Genomic DNA, 19,258 nt, shown 5'->3' with positions numbered 1-19,258 from the left:
TAAAATATCGATAATACACATATCGAATAGTTCCAATGCAGTGAGTACAAAACGGACTTAAAATAAATTTGAATCAAGATGACTTAAATAAGTGTGTATTTATTGAAAGTAAATTGACCAAATATAATTTTATGTAATTGAGATAAAAACATAAAAGAAATTTTCTCCTAGAGCAAAAATGCAGATGCGATACGTTGGCAGACCGCAGTATGTATTAATCGTTTTTCATTCATAAGTATCGATAAAAAGCAGCAGTGTCGTGCTAGAAATCAACGACTGACTACTTTTATTTTAACGCGGTGTTTACCTTGCCAAAATAATGGCCAATAACGACAACTTGGGAAAGCTAACAGAAGAATCGCTAAAGCGCAAGGAGCGCTTACAGAAGCTGCGCGAACAAGCGCAATCCAAGACAGGTGGAGTCACAGAGAATGCGGACAAGTTGCCAAAGTAAGTCCTCAATGTTTATGAATGGTAAAATTTGTTGACTATCGCTTCTTCCTTTTGTCAGGCCAATTTTTCGCAGTTACAAGCCGCAAAATGAAAACACAGTTGGCGAGGTGCTGGCCCAAGAACCAACTGGTGACATTGAGTCCGCCGTGCAATCCCAACTGAATCTGTTGCATCAGCCAATGGTTATTGATGAAATTGATATCACAAATCTGGCGCCACGCAAACCAGATTGGGATTTGAAGCGGGATGTTAGCAAAAAGCTGGAACGCTTGGAGCGACGCACGCAGAAGGCAATTGCGGAACTAATACGCGAGAGGCTGAAAATGAATCAGTTCGAGGACATTAGCCAGGCGGTGAATGTGGGCACGGCACAAGCAGGACAAAAAAACACAGATGAAGATTATGAATAGAGCACTAGGATACATAAATAAATTTAATAAAAAAAACACTAACGAACAATCATAATAATTAATTAATTACATATTTATATATATTGCCTATTTGCGGTTGGCTTTGCGGCTGGAGTTCTCCTTGCCCGCTAAATGCTCCCTCAGCGTAAGTATCTCTGTGGTGAAAGAGATTAGGAATTCAGTTTAAAACAATTGTTGCCTTTTTCTTAAAAACAGCATCTTACGATTTGTGTACTTCTCCTCGAGACCCTGGGCAAAGTGACGCATCGATTGCAGCTGCTGGGGAATCTCCTCGCGCAGCTGTTGAATTGTTTGGCGCGACTGCTGCAGTTCCTCGTCGCGTATGGTTAGCAGTTTGTCCTTCTCCTTGACGGCCTTCTCCTGCTGCAACGCCACTTCGGTGCGCCACGCAATCGTCTTCTTTTGACTGAGCAGCTCCTGATTTTGCTTGAGTATGATCTGATTCGCTTTAGCTATCTCATCGGATGCCATCTCCAAAGCTTGCCGCTTGGTGTGCAGTATCTTCTTCTCCGCCTCCAGTTCCGCAGCAATGTTGGCCTGAAAACACAATTAAATTGTATCAATTTGATGTATTAATTTATATATAATATTACTTACCTTTTCCTTGTTGCCCTTTTGGATGTGCTCCTGGAGCTCGGCTGTGTGCTGTTTGAGATCTTCAATTTTGTATTCCAGCTTGCGTCCTTGCTTCTTAGCGCCGGTTAGTTCGTTGTGCAGCTTCTCGTTCTGCTCCTTCAGGGTGCACATGCGTGACTTGCAGCAGATGAGCTCCTCGTTCAGGTTCTTTTTTTGTTTCTCGATCTGCTCCTGCAATGCCTTCACATCGACCATTTCCTGTGCCGCACGTTCCAGTTGTGTTTGGAGTCCGGCAATCGATTGACGACTGCGATCGAGTTCATTGTTGCGTTGGTCCCTCAGCTTGTCCAGCTTCTCTTGCATTTGCTGCAACTCCACCAAGTGTTTCTCGCCCAGTTTGCGGGTGTTCTCCGCGAATGCCTCACGCAATTTGCTGTTCTCCACGCCCAATTGCTCAATGTGCGATCGCTGGGCATTCATTTCCAATTGCAACTGCTGCGTATTCTGCTCCAGCGCATAGAGTTTCTTGTGCGTCGCATCCAGCGTTGCATTAATATAGAAGAGCACTGTGTGCAGCGGCGCCGAACGGCAGGGCAGACAGAGATGCACCAAATTCTTAAAGGATCGTTTCTCCACAAATTGCAAATGGTAATCGTGACGATCTCGCGCCGTATCGCTGGTGCAATCTCTGGCGGAAAGGCATAACTCTAGCTTCCCTTCATGGCAGTCCTGCAACATGCGCACCACATTCTCCATAAAGCCACCAAATGTGACATTCAATGATTGATCCTGTTTCAGCTGATGGAAGGATGCACTGTCCACTGTGGTTATATACATGCGACGCTGATCACATTTCTCCGACAAACGCAATTGCTGCAAGCAAGATTTAGGCAAACAGTTATCACATAAGGTGGAAAGATTCAATTGGCTTACGATCAGCTCCTTAAAGTCGATTCTTTCGGCGTGGAGTAAACAAGTTTTCTGGCTGCGCATCGCATCTCTGTCGCCGGCGAAGTTAACCATCATTTCCATGCTTGGCATTATGTTGTGGACATTCTTTTTGTAGTCCATGCTGGCAAAATATGTTTCATCTGTGCTTGGCGCCCACATTCTTCAAATAAATCTATTTGTTTGCAATAAAAAAAGTGAGTAAACAAATCAACTGTACTCGATAACATTTCTTGCCGATAGTTTTCGATAACAGCACTGAATTTGTTTTTATCGCATTAAAGGCTCATGTGCAAGAAGAAAAATAAGTAAGAAAAAGAAAAAACGAAAACAGCGAGCAGAAGAAAGTAAATTCCTATATATATATATATTTATATATATATATATATGTCGGTAAGTATTGATCTAAAGAAAATCATAGCAGAGTGCTGAAAGTTTGTGTGTTGTTAGCAGACAGCCAAAGTGTTTGTAGGCAGTCTGCCGCCTGGCTGCAAACCGGAGGAGCTGCGACACTTGTTCACCAACTATGGCGTTGTCGTCGAGTGCGACATTATGAATCGATGCGGATTCGTTCATCTGGAGACCATCGAAATGGCCGAGGCAGCCATTGCCGCTCTAAACGGCATCGAATTTAAAGGCCAAACAATTGTCGTAGAACCGGGCAGACCCAAAGACAGAAGAGGTGGCGGCGGCGGCGGTGGTGGCGGGGGCGGCGGAGGAGGAGGAGGTGGAGGTGCCGGCAACCGAAGGCCCATGCAAGGTAATTAATTAATTGAATAATTAGAAATTGAAATATATATACATATATATATATATATATTTTAGGACACGGCGGCGGCGGCAATTTTAATCGCGGTGGTCACAACAGTGGAAATAATTTCAGAGGCGGTGGCGGCGGCGGAGGCGGTGGAGGCGGCGGCCGTGGACAAAACTCAAGCGACAGCCATTATGGACCAATGAGAAGTGATCTGAACTTCAGACAGCAGCGAAGTGCGCCGTATAGCAAGGGATCGGGACAGCATAACCAAAGCTTTGACACTCCTTCAACACAACCGTATAAAAACAAATTTAACCAAGGCATGATTGGCAGCTCATCACACAGTGATTACTATGCGAGCGGATCGGGTAACTCCGGTGGCTCTGGTAGTCATCAGCGTGGTGGCAATGGCGGGGGCTCCTCATCACATAACATTGGGCAAGATCGCCGGGGATTCGCACTGCCCGCCGTCGAACATCAGCAGCAGCAGCCGGTGTCGTTTGGTGGCAAACCAAATCGATTTGGCAATGGACCAATTGATCATGATAATGGCCCATATCAGCGCAATCGCAACAATATTGGAATGAATAGGTAAAATAGGTTTTCAATTGTTGAGTTACTATTTGATTAACTGTTTCAAAATGTATTCCTTTAGCAGCAGCAGCCCGCAGGGCAATCGTGGTGGTTTTAATACGAGCCGCGGTGGTTTTGGTGGACGTGGTGGCGGCTTCAGTGGTCGACGTGGCAGTGGCAGTGGACACAGCAGCAGCAGCAGCAGCATGTCGCATAATTATAATAAGCACGATTCCGTTAATGGTCACAATCATCATAGTGCACCAAATGCATATCAAACGGATTTTCCACCGCTCGGCAGTGGTGGTGCAGGTGGAGGTGGAGCTGGTGGTGCTTCAGGCAATTACAATCGGTAAGGAATACATAAAACAAATATTGTGTGATTATTTATAAATTAAAGATTTACAATTACAGATTTAATGGACCGCGGCCAGCGCAGAATATGAGCGGGAATCGAAGATTTTAAAGTGTTTTATTTTTGTAAAGCAATATTTTTATCATGGACGACGCAGATTGTAATCGAAGATGGATTTCTAACCGAATTGCTAATAGCCGAATTTTGTTTTCCATAAATTGTCCGCGCGCGACATTTTAATTTTAAGGTATATAAAAAGTTCGAAACCGTTTATCAATACGATTAAGCCCAACAACAACAATCAACGACAGTATAATTTGTTAATTGTAATTTAGGATGATACAATTATTATCCCTTGAACAATGTGCAAATAGATCTTTTTCCAATTAGTAATGACAAAGGAATGCATTGTAAGACCACGTCACGTTCTTCTTACAATACGATCAATACAAATATTAAAACTTTTCAATATAGAAATGTTGGCATTTCGTTATTTAAGCTATGAAAAAATTGGAGCAACAGGAATTGAATACGTTTTTTCAGACAGGATGAACAAAAGATATGTGAATAATTAGCTCTTGGGATTTTAAGTTATTTTATTATTATTTATTTTACGAATGTAATAAGTTTGTTTCGATCTACATGGCAGCAGCTGACAGCGAAAGGATACGTTCCATCTCGAAAGGATACGTTCTTCACATGCATCCATTGATATTGCCAAATTGCAATGCCCACATTATATTAACTTATTTTTTACCATTTAGTGCAATATTACCAGAACCATTTAGGCAATGATATGCGTGCTACAAACTAAATTGGTGGCAAAGTCAGATATTTTACTGGTGTAGTATCTGGTTTATAATACTGTGTTTAAACAATTTTTGATTGTATTGTCTAAAAGTGCTATTATCTTGGCATCATCATTGTTTTCATAGTCACTTGTCTCTTTTATAAATTCCACATATAAATCTAACAAATCTACCACCAATTTTATCAATCTGCAGCGGTCTGTAAAAGCTTTTTAAATAATAAAATATGTATATAGTTTTTCGCTCAAATTTGAATTCGCCCAAAAAGAAAAACACTCCGAAATTCAAATTCTATGATTTTCTGGTCACACTTATTTGTGTCGATACTCAAATATCGATAAGTAACAATGTATCACAATTGTCTATCGAAAGCTATTGAAACACAATGGGCTTTGTGTTGAATGCAAAATATAGTGATAGGCAGCAGCAGCATTCCTTTGTTTAAAGATAAGTGAGTAAGTAATTGATGTGTTCAGACGCACTCGCCACGTACTTATTGACTTAATAATAACTGTTGACTGTGTGTGCAGAGACGTTCTTTGCTTTCTACTTTAGTTTGCAATGGGCAACGGCCAAAACTATTGGGTCAAGGCAAAGACATTCGTCTTTTTCAGCTTGATTTGCATTTCGTGTTTCGGACGCGCTAAAGCACAGTGCCCCAGCGACATCGGGGGGGAGGCGGTGGCAGAAGGTAAACAACAAGCGAGCTTAACTGGTCAGCTCAAATTTGCGCACGTGGTGAGTCGATGTTAAGTCAATTTTTGGTGCCATATGCTTAAATGTTTGTGTTGCTTTGCAGATATTTCGACATGGCGATCGAATGCCCATAAATCCGTATCCAACGGATCCGTGGGGCAACCCCAAGTACTGGCCTACGGCCTGGGGTGAGCTGACAAATGTGAGTAGTTCAAATTTAAATCTGTGGCTGTAACTAAATATCTTCATTGTTTTTTTTTTTGCGTGCAGCTTGGCAAACAACAGCATTACGAGTTGGGTAAATGGCTGAGGAAACGATACAACTGCCTGTTGGGCAGCAGATACAACCGAGATGAGATCTATATGCAGTCTACGGATGTGGATCGTACACTGATGAGTGCCGAATCCCATTTGGCTGGTCTATACGAGCCGATTGATCAGGATGTGTGGAATCCACAAATCAAATGGCAACCAATTCCTGTGCATTCCGTACCAGAGAAGGCTGATCCGGTAACTAGTTGTTGCTGCACATGCCACACGCCACATTTTTATTGATCTAATATAATCTTTATTCATTGTAGATTCTCGCTGCGAAGGCTCCGTGTCCAGCTTTTGACTATTATCTAGCTAACTTGCAAGCATCTTCGGAATTTCAGTCACTAATAGAACGCTATGAAAATCTATTTAACTATCTGAGCGCAAATAGTGGCCGACAAATAAAAACATTTATTGATGCACAATATTTGAACAATACACTGTTCATCGAGACGCTATACAACAAAACACTGCCAGTGTGGGCACAAAAGGTTTATGGAGGCGCCAACTTGACGTGGGCCTCGAATTTTGCATTCTCGGTTAATACGTATACCCGGACAATGGCGCGTCTCAAGGGTGGTCCACTGCTGAAGGATATTCTGGAGCGTTTCGAGATCAAAATTAAAAATCAATTGATACCGGATCGAAATGTGTTTATATATAGTGCACACGATACCACAATTGCCAACTTGTTGAATACACTCAAGCTCTTTGAGGTGAGATTGCAAAATGTTATATATTAATCTTAATGATGTTAAGTTTAAATTTGTCACTCAGCCTCACAGTCCACCATATACGGCGTGCATAATGTTGGAATTACGTGTGGATGCCAATAATATGCCGTTGGTGTCGGTGTTTTACAAGAACACCACAGCGGAGCCGCTGCCCATGAATATACCCAATTGTGGTGTCTCCTGTCCACTTGCCAAACTCATTGATCTCTATGCGGATGTGTTGCCAGGAAATTGGGTTGATGAGTGCAAAAGATCCACACTGACGATGACGTATGAGGAAGCCAATTTGGCAGCAGCATCAGGTATGTGTTTAAAGATCTTTACACAATATATATCCAACTAAGCTTAAAGCCTTAACAGCAAGAAAACCAAAAAAATCGTATATTAATTACCAATTAGAACAGCTTCAAAAGCATTTCAATCATCCACATGAAAAGTCTGCGAAGATTGCATACACATTTTAGAATTATCTTCAAGACCTAGTATCAAAGTGTGACATAAATGTGAAAGCGGGTTTTGTTATAAAAACTGAAGTAATATTTTAACATAATGTAAGGCAAATTGTGAAAATTAATTGAAATGTATCATGCAATGATTGCATAATTAATGCTGTCTACTAATTTCTAATCTCATTGCAGGCATTCTCATTTGCATCATTGGTGTTCTACTCTGCGCCAGCTTTGGCCTAATGATCTACTATCGTCGTCGCAATTACAGCATGTACACTTCGTATGCTCAAATGGCATAGATAATGACTTGGATGGCTTGCAAAAAAGACTTTGTTTAATATTTGAAATCATATGTATATATAGTTTATAGACATTAAGCATATGTATAACTAATTTCGTTTGTTGCCATTCTTTTGATGCCACAAACTGTTAATTATTGGGCATTTGGCTATTAAGTTGATTCTCTGATCTTGTTGTTGCTTATTCTGTTGAACGATGGAAAACAAAGACTGTGAATAGTTACCCTGAAGTTTCTTACACACATTTTTTTACATATGTGTGCATCTTGCGAATATAGACTATATATATACATATAGCATGCATGTGTATAACTAAGTATATATCTATATATATCTGCATTTACGAGTATAGGCTTTTATGAAATTATCTTGTTGTACAAAAAACAAAAACATATTTTATGAATTGTAATAAAATGAAGAAAAAAAAACGAGCTCAAAATGAAAACAATTTTTGTTTTTAATATTATACTAGAATTTGTTTATTCACGCATATGCGATTTGTTCGACTTAATTAAGATAGAGATACGGTTAGAATGTAACTAAGTCTATATACAACATAAGCTGACAATGACGATTGTGGTAGAACCTGTTTGATCGATTGATTGATTGGCTGATTGACTGAGAGAAGGTTAGAAAGATTTGATGGAGACAGGATGAAAGCAGATTTACCTATCCACAATCCCTAATTCACATCTATCTGTATGCCTTGTCGTCCGAATAGATGATGTACGGTTGATGCTGATGCTGATGCGGATGCTGATGCTGATGCGTCAGGCTGTCGGCACCATCAGCACTCAGTGCCCCACCACCACCACCCGCACCACTGAAGTACGACATGCGCGACATGGTCGAGTAGGCGGCAGCAGCTGCCGCCGCTTGTTGTGCCGCGGCCTGTTGCGCCACCTGCTGACGCTGCGTCAGATTCTGTGTGGACGACGACGCCTTGTGCGGCAATGTGGCATAATTGGCCTGATAGGGTGGGACAGCATAAAGTGCTGTGGCACCCGCGGCATTCTTATTATTATAATTGTAGGCGGCATTGTGGGCGCCCAATTGTTGCAACGTTGCCGTTGGCATACCCATCATGGCCGCACTCTGCTGATGGTATTCGACATTGCTCATGCGCAGCCGAATAATACAAATGATAATTATCAATATGGCGATAAAGGCGACCACTCCGCCCACAATGCCAATGATCAGTGTGTCATCGTTGCTGATGATGGGCGCCTGCGCCTTCATCAGCGGCGCCTTTGTCTTGATCTTCATAATCGTTGGCTGCGTCGGCTCCATGCTCCAAATGATGAGCGGCTCCTCGGTGGCAATGCTGCCACTTCGTGTCACCAGCGAGGTCTTCAGCAGCTGCGATGTCGACGGCCGAGCCGAGGAGGATGTCATCCGACGTGGCTCACAGGTCAGCTCATCGTCACCCACCTCGATCAGTTTGCGGCCGGCAAGGTAGGCCGGGTCGTGGCACCTCAGCTCCGGCATGCCCGAGTTGGGCAGCCAGCGGCGCAGAGCGCGTGCATCACAATTGCAATTGATGGGATTGCTTTCGAGTCCGTGCAGCTGCAAACTAGCCCGTCGATCGTCCAGTGCGTTGAGAAACTGTGGCACCAGCGAACTAATCCGCGAGCCCTCCACATTAAGTGCGAGCTGCGAGGAACGCGGCACGGGAAACAGCAACGCCGGCGGCAGAGCACTCAGCGAGGTATTCTGCAGCTTGATAATCAGATCGCTGCTCTTCAGCCCGGCCAGAGTGCCCGAAGAGATGGACTTTAAGCGCTCACCACGTATGCCAATGGAACTTAAGCGTGGATGCTTCAACGGCTGGATTTGTTCACTGCCAATGGTCGCATCCTTGACCTCAATGTCGAGCTGCTCCAGGCCCGGCAACAGCTCCATAATGCCCTGCAGATCCAGATACCCCAATAGCGGCAGATCGTATGCCTCCAAATTGGCCAGATTTGGCAGCGGTCTGAACGCATTCTTCTCGATTCGGCTGCAGAGGGGCAAGTGATTCATTCGCAGCGTACGCAACATTTCCAGCTGTGCAAAATTTGACTGCGAAATGAGCTCGAAACTGTTATTAGACACATCCAGCTCTTGCAGGACTTGCAACTGTGGCCAGGCCAGCGAGAGATCACTCAACGATGCCAACTCATTGCTGGAGAGATCGAGTGTCTCGAGAAGCGTCACACGTTGGAATACATCCGGTTTGATGTTGTGCAACTTGTTGTGCGACAGATTCAAATACTGTAGGAACGGGGTCTCCAGCAGCTGTAGTTCCTCAATGCCTGTGCCGGCGAGATTCAACTCACGCACCGTCTTCGGTTCATTGAGCACATTGTGCACCGCCTGATTACTGAGTGGATTGAAGGAGAGATCGATCCGTTTGATGTTCACCATAATGCTATCATCCCGTGGCAACTCTCGAATGCGATTGTGACTCAGATCTAGTGAGGAAATGAAGAAATATCGCAACTGTAGCGCTTTGAGCGGAGCATATTCGAAGCGATTGTGGGCCAAATTGATGTTCTCGAGCATGTGCAGCTTGGAGTGTTCAAATACGCCATCGGAAAGCTCCGCCAACTGATTTCCTTCGAGATTGAGGTGTTCCAGTCGCACCAGACCCTCAAAGGTGCGTTCCCCAATGCGATCTAGACTGTTATGCGATAGATCGACAATCTGCAGCTGGGTGGAATTGTGGAAGGCCATCTCGCTGACCATGTCCAGTTGATTGTGGGCGAGGAACAGTGCACGCAAACGTGGCAAACGAGCAAAGTCCAGCTCTTCGACGGTCTTTAACTGATTATGCGATAGATCAATGTATTCCAGATACTGCAGCGTGGTTATCAATTCCGCGGGGAAGAAGGAGAACTTGTTGTGACTGGCTTTGATCTCGCGCAGACGTGGATGAATGCGGAACGAGGAGGGAAACAGATAGCTGAGCTGATTGTGTGAGATGTCCAGTTCCTCGATGCCAGTGCCCGTATTGAAGAACTCGCCCTTAAAAGCGGACAACTGATTGCCACGCAAATCCAAGCGTTTCAATTGCATCACATTGACAAAGGCGCCGGCACGAATGGAATTGATGCGGTTCTCGGATAGATCAATGGAGCTGATGTTCCACAGATTGAGGAAAGTGCCATCCTGCAGCTCCTGCAACTGATTGCCACCCAGATGGATGTGCTTCAAGTCGTGCAAGCCGGCGAGTAGATCTCCGCTCAGCTGGCGAATGCTGCAGTGGCTCAAATCGATGATCTGCAACCGAGTCAGTGGCTTGAACAGAGCCGGAGTCAGCGGCATCAAATGATTTCGGCTCAAATTCAGCGACTGCAAGTTCGCCAAGTCAGCAAAAATTGTGGGCATAATGTCGCCCAAATTGTTGCTGCTCAGATCCAGGCTACGCAGCTCCGACAATGCCAACGGTGTGTTGCCCAGCCCAGTGAGTTTATTCTGCGCCAGCTTCAACAGCATCAAGGTGCTCTCCAATCCGGCAAACGTGTCCGCATTCACCATTGCCAGCGAATTGCCCGCCAAATCGAGTGTATGCAGGCTGCTAAACATTTGAAAGCTACCCGGTGGCAACTCCCGGATCACATTGCGGGACAGGGAGAGTGTGGTGATATCGGCGGCCTGAACGGAGCCCAGAATTTCAGCGGAAAGTGCCGCCACCCGATTGAAATCCATTTGCAGTGAGGTCAACTGGGGCAGGCGGCCGAGAGCGCTGCCCGGCACCAGTAGAATATTGTTGTCCTTAATGATGAGCGTTTGCAGACTCGGCAGACCCTCAAGCGCATCGTCTTCGATCTGTAAATGGGATTAGAGATTAGTAAATTTCTCTCTCTCTCTATGTAAATTATCAAGTATACGCACTGTGCGCAGCGAATTGAGACTCAGATCGAGATACTTGAGCTGGCTCTGATCGCGGAATGTGCCCGGCGGAATGCTGGTGATACTGTTACGGCTCAGATCGAGGCTCTCCAGCGATTTTACCACTTGCATATGCGTGTAGTCCAGTTGCTAAAAAATTAAAAAGTTGGATTCGATTATGGATGGGATTATTAAAAGTTCACATTAAAAACAAGTCAACCACAATATTTGTAAATCGTTTTAAAATATAAAACGTTTTTTTTTTATGTTTGACTTCTTGGATTATGTTTTAGTCATATAAAGCTAGAAGATTGTCACCTGTAGCATATTGGACGATAGATTCAGTGATTTGAGACCAGCAATGGAGGCCAGTGCCACAGTGGGAAATTGACCGAAGAAGTTCGCGGACAGATCCAGTTTGTGCAACGTGGTCAGCTGCTCGAAGACATCGCTGTTCAGATTGGTCAGACGATTGCCGGCCAGTTTGATTTCCCGTATACGGCGAAGTCCACGAAATGCCTGGCTATCAATGCTGCGCAAAATGTTGTAACGCAAATCGATAATCTCCAGCTGCGACTGGGCGCTAAATGACTCCCGATAGAGCGTATCTAAAAGGATGGCAAGGAAAATCTCAACATCAAGTGAAGATCAAGATCATATTGTGATCGCTTACCTATGTGATTCTGACGCAATGATAGATGTTTCAGGGCACTGGGGCCATTTAGTGATTTGACAGGCACCGCCGATAAACTATTGCGATCCATGAAGAACTCCTTGAGATCCATGCAACCCTTCAGAACACCCTCCTCAATCAATTTGATCTTGTTGCCCGACAGATCGAGCAAACGAAGATTTTTTAAGGTATGCAGCTCGGCTGTGGAGAATATGGGATTCAGATTATCACCCAACAAATTGTTGGCCAGACGCAGCTCATTCAGCGAATCCTTGAGTCCATCGAAGGCCTTTTCGGGTATGCGTCGAATGAGATTGTTGGACATGTCCAAATCCTCAATGGGCAGCTTGAGCTGGCCAAATGTCTGCAAAGTATTAATAATAAATGAGTGTGTCATTGACTCCATTCGAGTTCTTGGCTCATGTCTCACCTGTGCCGGCAACGTTTGTTGTCCACTGTGTCGTTGCGTATACACCACGATGGGTGCACCATACGGCAGCTGGGGCGCATCGCCGTGGAAGACAACATGATCGCAATCCATGGCCACAGCACCGAGTTGGCCAGTTGCCGCAAAAGGCACTACATTGCATCTGTAATTGTAAATTGTAAATTGGGAATTGTAAATTGTAAATTGTAAATCGCAATTTGTAATTTGTAATCGGCGCCAATTGCTGGGTGATTAAACGACAAACAAAGCCAAACGAATCAGCGCCAACTCACAAAATTGCATTCAATTTGCGGATATTAAAATAATACACGTCGTCCGTCATCCGCAAGCGGAAACTCGTCCGTCTGTCCACCCGTCCACCTGTCTGTCCACCTGTCACGTATTCACTCACCTGCATGGCAGACGCAAGGCGGGACTCAGCTCCGGACATGGCCGCCAGGCCTCGCTGTGTTGTGGCAAGTAGCACAGGCAGCTGAATAGAAGCAGCAACAGCTGCATCCACGTTTTCATTTTCGCTGCAAAGTAAAAGATTGTTTTTTCATTGAGAGAGTTTTTTTTTAATATGGGGAAAAATGTGCATTAGACATAAAAACAAACAGACTCTGGTCGAGAGAGCTCGTCTAGAAGTTAAACATTGAATCGATTAAAATACAGTTTGTAATATCGAGGCACTGCTCAGAATACAAACATATATTTATTTTATTATTTTTTTATTAATTATTTCTAATTTAATATTTAATGTTTATTATTTATACTCGGTCTTTCTCACATATGATGATCAATGTGAGGATTAATTTTTGGCTTTTTGGATATTTGTTTACCCATCTTAATGAAAATCGAGGTATATTAAACAACAATTGGAAGGCTATGTCCATAAAAGTGTGGCGAAACGGAGGCAGTAAAATCAACTTGATCTGTGCATGGTATACGGGAACTTATATTCCAAATGTGAATTCTCTAGGTCTCATAATTTCTGAGATCCGCTTGTACGTACAGACAGACGGACAAGCAGATTAATTATGTCTTACAGCTAAAAGCTTTCAACAATTTGAATAAAATATTCAATTACATAACCGGTAATTGATTTTTAAAGGCTAGTGCGAAGCCCTAAAATCCTATAAATAAATAAATAAAATATATATATTTATATACAGTATTAAATTACGTAACCCGCATCTGATTTTCAATGTCAAGTGCGAAGCCCCATTTTCGATTTAAAAGATGTTTACCTAGCATTATTAACATGTATCAATTTCTATGATGAGACAAAGATATATATATATATATATATATTTATTTAGATTTTCAATTCATTGTAATTCATGCAATTTCTTGCCAAATCACTTTTGTCCACTGTCTTAAGAAATCATTTAGTAAGCTGATTACACATACTTGGATTACTTGTTGCTTGATTCACGAGTCAATGTGTCTAAAACTTGTTTCAAAACACCGAGTTAATTATGTGTTTTTTTTCTGATTTGAACACATTTATTGAGCTGCCCGCTGTATTTGGTCATTTCCTCTTTGCGCTCGCCGCTGTGTGAGAATATTTAATTTGAATACCGCTTGGAGACTTTCAGTTGAAACCACATATTTGTCTTGTTTCTTTTGTTATTATTCTCTTGTGCTTGTTGTTGATACTCGCCCAAGATCACCAAAAACGATAGAACGCTATAATCAGCCAAGTCAACAAAAAAAAAGTATATATATATATATATTCTAATGGTATTTCCAATTCTACCTACACACTTAGTCAGGAATGTGACACTTGGATTACATACAGCAAATGGAAAGACAGAAATTTGTATAGAATCGTAAATTGCAGCAGATTCTCAGAATTTGCAGAGAATGGCATTTTGTAAGAATTTGTTTGGGTAAATTTTTGTCATGATTTTTGTGGCTTAGCATCTCAAATATTAATTTTTTTCTTCATATTTATGTATTTTATATTTTATATATATATATATTTATATAATACTGTTAAGCTTTTGTGGTTTTTGTACGAGTCGAAGGCCTAGCTTAGTGCTTAGACATTATTTTACACATAAATAAATAAATATTAACTTCTTTCATTTCGAATTGGGTTTTAGCTGTTCAAATTTGTTCAAGGCGATATTCTTAAGCATATCCGGACTATCACATTTATGACAAAAATGACATGTTCAAGTTTTGAAATATAAATTTTCCAAATCCATCGCTTTTCAGACTTCCAACAGCCCTGACTTTGTAATTAACTAAATTACATGCTTAAAACTACTTTGGTCATACTTTTTCCTCTGCTCTGTATTTTTTGTACTCTCCTCCCAAAAGGGAAAGTGTTGTTGGCCCAACGATGGGCGTGAAAAGTTGAATTTTTAAATTTGTAGGTATATTACTGATGATGACCTTCTTTAAGCTTGCAAAAAAAAACGTTACCTCTTTTAGTTTTAGAACCACTGTATTGAGGGGTTATTTTTACAGTCTGTTACTTTTGTTAATTATGATCAACGTTGTAAAGCAGGTTTCGCAGCAATTAAAAATTCTATAAATTATTGTTTTTAGTGCTATTCTAGCACTTACTGCACATCAGTTGACTCAATGATTAACTAACTAACTGTTACCAGTGCTTCTGTAAACTAAAGAACTAAACTCTGACTAGAGATACATTTATATTCTTCGTTTCCTGCTCGTTCTACAAACAGACACCCGTCGAAGCGATTCTTGATTATTTCTTTCTTGGGGCGTTTGGTGTACCGTTGGATTCGACTTGTTTGCTGTTGGATTGCGCATCGACACCGAAAAAAAATAACACTACATTGTATGTGTGTGTGTGTGTGTGCGTGTAGACAGTATGTGCTTATGTATTTTGTGTATGTATTTTATGTTTGTTTTTTTATTTTGCTATTTGCTCTATGGTGCATAGCCATGCAAAACGTTATTTAGTCAGTTTTTCGAAATAGCGGAGAAAAGCTTGCGCACACATCTTTTGTAAATAAGTCGATAGACAGACAGACGGACACACGGATCGACTAATATGTATGTAAATTTTTTTATTGGCCATAAATTAATGTTGCATCTTGCATTTCATAAAAATTTCTCAAGTGTGGCTTTTTTTATTAGCCCCTTTTACGCATTGCAATGCATTCGATTCGATTCGATATCGAAAAGCTGCTCGTACACAAACAGCAACAACAGCTTCAAGGTCTCGTTTGCGACTGCGTCCACTTCTTGTTTTTTCACACACACGCGCACACACAGATACATACGCACACATACACGCATACACTTTCATACTACATACGATTAAAAAACAGAGACTTTTTGATGGGAAATATGTTAATCACAAAGTGCGGTTTTTGTTGTTATTGTTATTGTTGTTGTTGTGTTTTGGCTTGTTGTAACCTGTTTCGTCTCTGATTTATATTTTTGGCTTACTTTTTCGGTTTGTGGCGGCGGTTTTTTTGTTATGTGAAATTGCACGTCACTATCAAAAATGTTGTTGTTGTTGCAGTTTTCAGCTTGGGAAATTTGTTGATGCCTTGATTCCTTTGTTTTTCTTTTGGTTTTCTTCTCTTTTTTTTCGACAATTGCACAAAGCCCGTAATGAGTTGTTGTTATAGTTATGTATGTTGTGATTGTTTACATTTGTTTGTATTGTGTTATAAGCAAAAAGAAAGCGCAAAAAAGAGCACAAGAATATTTTTCCCAGGCAACAAGTTGGGGGAACAAAATCAGATATTAAGGCAAAAGTAAAACGCATACAGCTGCAAACGATGTGTGTGTATGTGTGTGTCAGTCTCATGTACTCGTACAAGTGCCGATAAAAATGCAGACAAACAAGTAAACTTTTGCGGGAACACAGAAAGCTGCTGGGAGCTGCGCTGCTACTGCTGCTGTTGCTGGAAGCTCGGGTAATAATTAAGCTGCGCAGCAACTACAACTACAATTACAATTACAACTACAGCAACAAGTACAAGTACAAGTACAACAATAACAACTACAACTGACTGCGCATGCGCAGCGACGGCAACGTCAACGTCTGCTTCGCGTACCGTTTCGGTTTGAGCTTTTGAGCTTCGACTGTGAGCCGAGTCTTGTCTATCGGTCTTGTGCTCCACTTGAGCGTCGCGCAGCAACTGATTTTGGGCTGCTGGCTTTGCTCGGGTTTCTGCTCTCGGACAGCCAAGCTGTCAGGTGAAACTGGTTTCTTTGTCTTGCGTGGTGGGGGTACTAAAAACGCACTGTGTACTAAAAATTCCAAGATGCTCACAATCTCACTCGCTCTCTCTCTCTCTCTCTTTTTCTCTCTTTCGCTCTTTCGTGAATGAGATTGAATTGTGCGTCTTTGCTGGGTAAAAGTTTTTGTTCGGCTTCGCTGTTCTTTGGCATGCGGCAGAAAGTTTTTCGGTTTCTTTGTATTATTGCCCTTGCCATATCTGTGTATATATCTGTGTGTATTTATTTACCTGTTTTGTGATCGCCGATTGGCAAGTGCGCCAATTTACGCTAATGGGGTTAAGTCTTCAATAAAGCGCAGGCAATGTGACAATAGACAATACGAGTCTCACTTTCCTCAATTGGCGTGGCAACTAATTACACACAACACAACCAACGACGACATCTGTGACGATCATCATCATCATCATCATCATCTTGGCACGCACATCAGCTGCACGCTGAGGTTGTTAACACCTGACTAGCTGACTAGCAAACAGGCAAACACAGGAGCCGCACCCCATTCCCAGCCCCTACCCTACCCCCTCAAATACATACTAAGTGCATATGTAAATGTATACTGAGAAAAAATATAGCCCTTGAGCGAAAAGCATCTCGAATCTGAATTGATAAAATATAATTAAATCCATTTTTAGATACATATTTTTAAAAACTTTAAAAGTTGATTATTTTCCATTTTTTTTATAATGTTCATAAAAATAATATAGGTAAAAAGCTTTTTGTTGCAAGTAAATTTAAAGTTTAAATAAATAAATAAAAAACTCGACAAACTTGGTTTTTAAATGCAATTTGTGAGCTGCTTATTTGGTTGCCATATAACCTGTAACGACTTGGAGCATATTTTCGCCAAGTGCAGTTCAGTAAATTTGTAGCTGTAAATTTAATGTTTTTAATGTTAAGGCATGCATGTTAACAGCTCAACTCAGCTCGAGCAGCAGCTGCCGCAAAAGATTTCTTTTGCGCAAAAATACTTTCCATTTTCATGTGCGAATGGACCACACATCTCCTACACAAGTATTAATAATAATATTAATAATAATGAAAATAACAGCAAAAGCAACAACAACAACAAGAAAAATACCAGCAGCAGTAGCAACAATGACGTGCCACAACTATGTCGTGTTTAACCATATAAATCAAATGCGTTCAACTGTTGAATGATGTCTAAAGCGCAACACTTGACTGCTTTTGACTCGAGAGCCGCTCCCACAATGGGGCAAGCAGCTTCGCAAATGTCTGTGATTCTCTGATGTGTTTTGTGAAAGGTTTTCACCCTCCCCCTCCCTTGCCTACCACACAGACAACGCCCAATCCATTTTCATATTTGCATATATGCAAAATTGGCAACATTCAGACATGTTGACCAAAGGTGCATAAACCTATTAAGTTGGCCAATTGAAGCGTACGAGGGGATTCGGATAACTGCTCGAATGGATTACACAAAGCAGGCACAGATAGCTTTAACAAGTCGAGGATAACGTATCCAGCTCTCAGAAAAGGGGACGTCGAATTGTATTTTATTTCATACATTTTGGTCATTGCCACTTGGCGTTTATGTAAAGTTGGCAGCTGTCCATCCTACCCCAACTGCGTACGCCTTTGGTTATGTTATCTAAAGGTCAAATCATGATTGATAAGCTCTGGTTTTTCAAAATGTTAAGTTATGGCTTTGGGATTTTGTGGTTCGTCGTCGTCAAGCCCTTTTTAATGGATTCATTTTAACATGAATTTCGAGAAAGAATAGCTCTTCTTACTTTAAATGTCGTATTTAAGTATATATCAAATCATAATCTTGTCCTGGTTATTGCAAATATGATAACTCTTACCAAACTTTGGAATCTTTTAACTCGTCACTAAAAGCTTTCTTTGATGATGGTATTCAACCTTACTTAAACTCAGCACGAAGAAATAGTGTTTGTTTGTTTTAATAATAATTTCAAAGAAGAAAAATAACTTGTTTAATATTGATAATAATAATATTTATAACAAGTCCAAGGGCAATCCGTTTTTTTTTAATTTTTGATCCTCAAAGGCAAGTTTAGAAGAATGTTCAAAAATTCTAACCTGTCATATAAAAAATGACAGAAATGACATTTAATGTTGTCCTCCTCCACTAAGCAGCACTTTTCGCACACATTTACAGAATGGAGTCCATCTGCTCGCATATAAATTTTATTATTATTTTGAAAAACCCTTATTGTTCCTCAGGGATATGTATGATATATTAGCTGAAATATAACTTAATGGCGACAATGATGTCTACCCCAATAAGGACACTACGATAACCTCTCCAAGAGCATAAGAACCATCAATCAATCCTAGCAATTGCCCACAGAAGTGTCATAAAATGTTAAATATGCCAAAATATGCCTATTTTTCAGCTGAGTCAAATTTGAAGCGCACAGCTTAAACGATTTTGGACAATTGGAATCATTTAAGGATTATGCCAGCTACTTTTAAGGGTCAGGCTTTGAAGAAACTCTGAAAGTGAGTGCTTTATTTGTGGTACTTTTAGCTAGGCAAGCAAATAACTTGTCAGTGGCTTGCATCTACTTTTCAGTTCCAATAAAGATTAATGTCTTTGTACACAGTACATAAATTATTATTTAGGGCTCGACCCATACACTCAAACACACACACAACAACAACAACAA

General features: G+C 41.5%; 5 protein-coding genes across 8 annotated transcripts; 3 read left to right on the top strand and 2 right to left on the bottom strand.

The window, feature by feature from the left end:
* Window positions 1-269: 269 nt before the first annotated feature.
* On the top strand, window positions 270-925 carry LOC6567579 (coiled-coil domain-containing protein 12). The gene is made up of 2 exons (XM_001993863.3): window positions 270-450; window positions 512-925. The coding sequence occupies exons 1-2, from the start codon at window positions 320-322 to the stop codon at window positions 861-863; spliced, it is 483 nt and encodes a 160-aa protein (XP_001993899.1). The 5' UTR covers window positions 270-319; the 3' UTR covers window positions 864-925.
* Window positions 690-2,599, bottom strand: LOC6567580 (spindle assembly abnormal protein 6 homolog). Its single transcript, XM_001993864.3, has 4 exons — window positions 2,394-2,599; window positions 1,482-2,333; window positions 1,088-1,421; window positions 690-1,018 (listed from the first exon to the last, which is right to left on the bottom strand). The coding sequence occupies exons 1-4, from the start codon at window positions 2,568-2,570 to the stop codon at window positions 951-953; spliced, it is 1,431 nt and encodes a 476-aa protein (XP_001993900.1). The 5' UTR covers window positions 2,571-2,599; the 3' UTR covers window positions 690-950.
* A 178-nt stretch (window positions 2,600-2,777) lies between these two features.
* Window positions 2,778-4,570, top strand: LOC6567581 (RNA-binding protein cabeza). Its single transcript, XM_032740078.2, has 6 exons — window positions 2,778-2,801; window positions 2,862-3,105; window positions 3,136-3,168; window positions 3,234-3,756; window positions 3,821-4,090; window positions 4,153-4,570. Exons 1-6 carry the CDS (start codon window positions 2,796-2,798, stop codon window positions 4,202-4,204), a joined length of 1,128 nt encoding a protein of 375 aa, XP_032595969.1. The 5' UTR covers window positions 2,778-2,795; the 3' UTR covers window positions 4,205-4,570.
* A 709-nt stretch (window positions 4,571-5,279) lies between these two features.
* On the top strand, window positions 5,280-7,840 carry LOC6567582 (prostatic acid phosphatase). 3 transcript variants are annotated; one of them, XM_032739856.1, is made up of 7 exons: window positions 5,280-5,353; window positions 5,433-5,640; window positions 5,702-5,800; window positions 5,869-6,108; window positions 6,180-6,629; window positions 6,691-6,949; window positions 7,286-7,840. In XM_032739856.1, the coding sequence occupies exons 2-7, from the start codon at window positions 5,464-5,466 to the stop codon at window positions 7,393-7,395; spliced, it is 1,335 nt and encodes a 444-aa protein (XP_032595747.1). In that variant the 5' UTR covers window positions 5,280-5,353; window positions 5,433-5,463; the 3' UTR covers window positions 7,396-7,840. The 3 variants fall into 3 exon arrangements, with proteins under 3 accessions (XP_032595747.1, XP_001993902.1, XP_032595749.1); XM_001993866.2 differs by having other exon boundaries at window positions 5,292-5,357; XM_032739858.1 differs by lacking the exon at window positions 7,286-7,840 and adding an exon at window positions 7,008-7,193 and having other exon boundaries at window positions 5,302-5,353.
* An 8-nt stretch (window positions 7,841-7,848) lies between these two features.
* Window positions 7,849-16,506, bottom strand: LOC6567629 (protein artichoke). Of its 2 annotated transcripts, none has more exons than XM_032739854.1 (7): window positions 16,421-16,506; window positions 12,781-12,904; window positions 12,372-12,531; window positions 11,942-12,305; window positions 11,587-11,876; window positions 11,272-11,418; window positions 7,849-11,205 (listed from the first exon to the last, which is right to left on the bottom strand). In XM_032739854.1, exons 2-7 carry the CDS (start codon window positions 12,897-12,899, stop codon window positions 8,089-8,091), a joined length of 4,197 nt encoding a protein of 1,398 aa, XP_032595745.1. In that variant the 5' UTR covers window positions 12,900-12,904; window positions 16,421-16,506; the 3' UTR covers window positions 7,849-8,088. The 2 variants fall into 2 exon arrangements, with proteins under 2 accessions (XP_032595745.1, XP_001993903.1); XM_001993867.3 differs by lacking the exon at window positions 16,421-16,506 and adding an exon at window positions 15,804-16,397 and having other exon boundaries at window positions 7,856-11,205.
* Between the last annotated feature and the right edge of the window lie 2,752 nt (window positions 16,507-19,258).

Source organism: Drosophila grimshawi, unplaced genomic scaffold, assembly GCF_018153295.1.
Source record: "Drosophila grimshawi isolate 15287-2541.00 unplaced genomic scaffold, ASM1815329v1 contig_311, whole genome shotgun sequence".
NCBI lineage: Eukaryota > Metazoa > Arthropoda > Insecta > Diptera > Drosophilidae > Drosophila > Drosophila grimshawi.
Note: the sequence above shows the minus strand (reverse complement) of the source record. Positions and strands in the feature narration are given on the sequence as shown.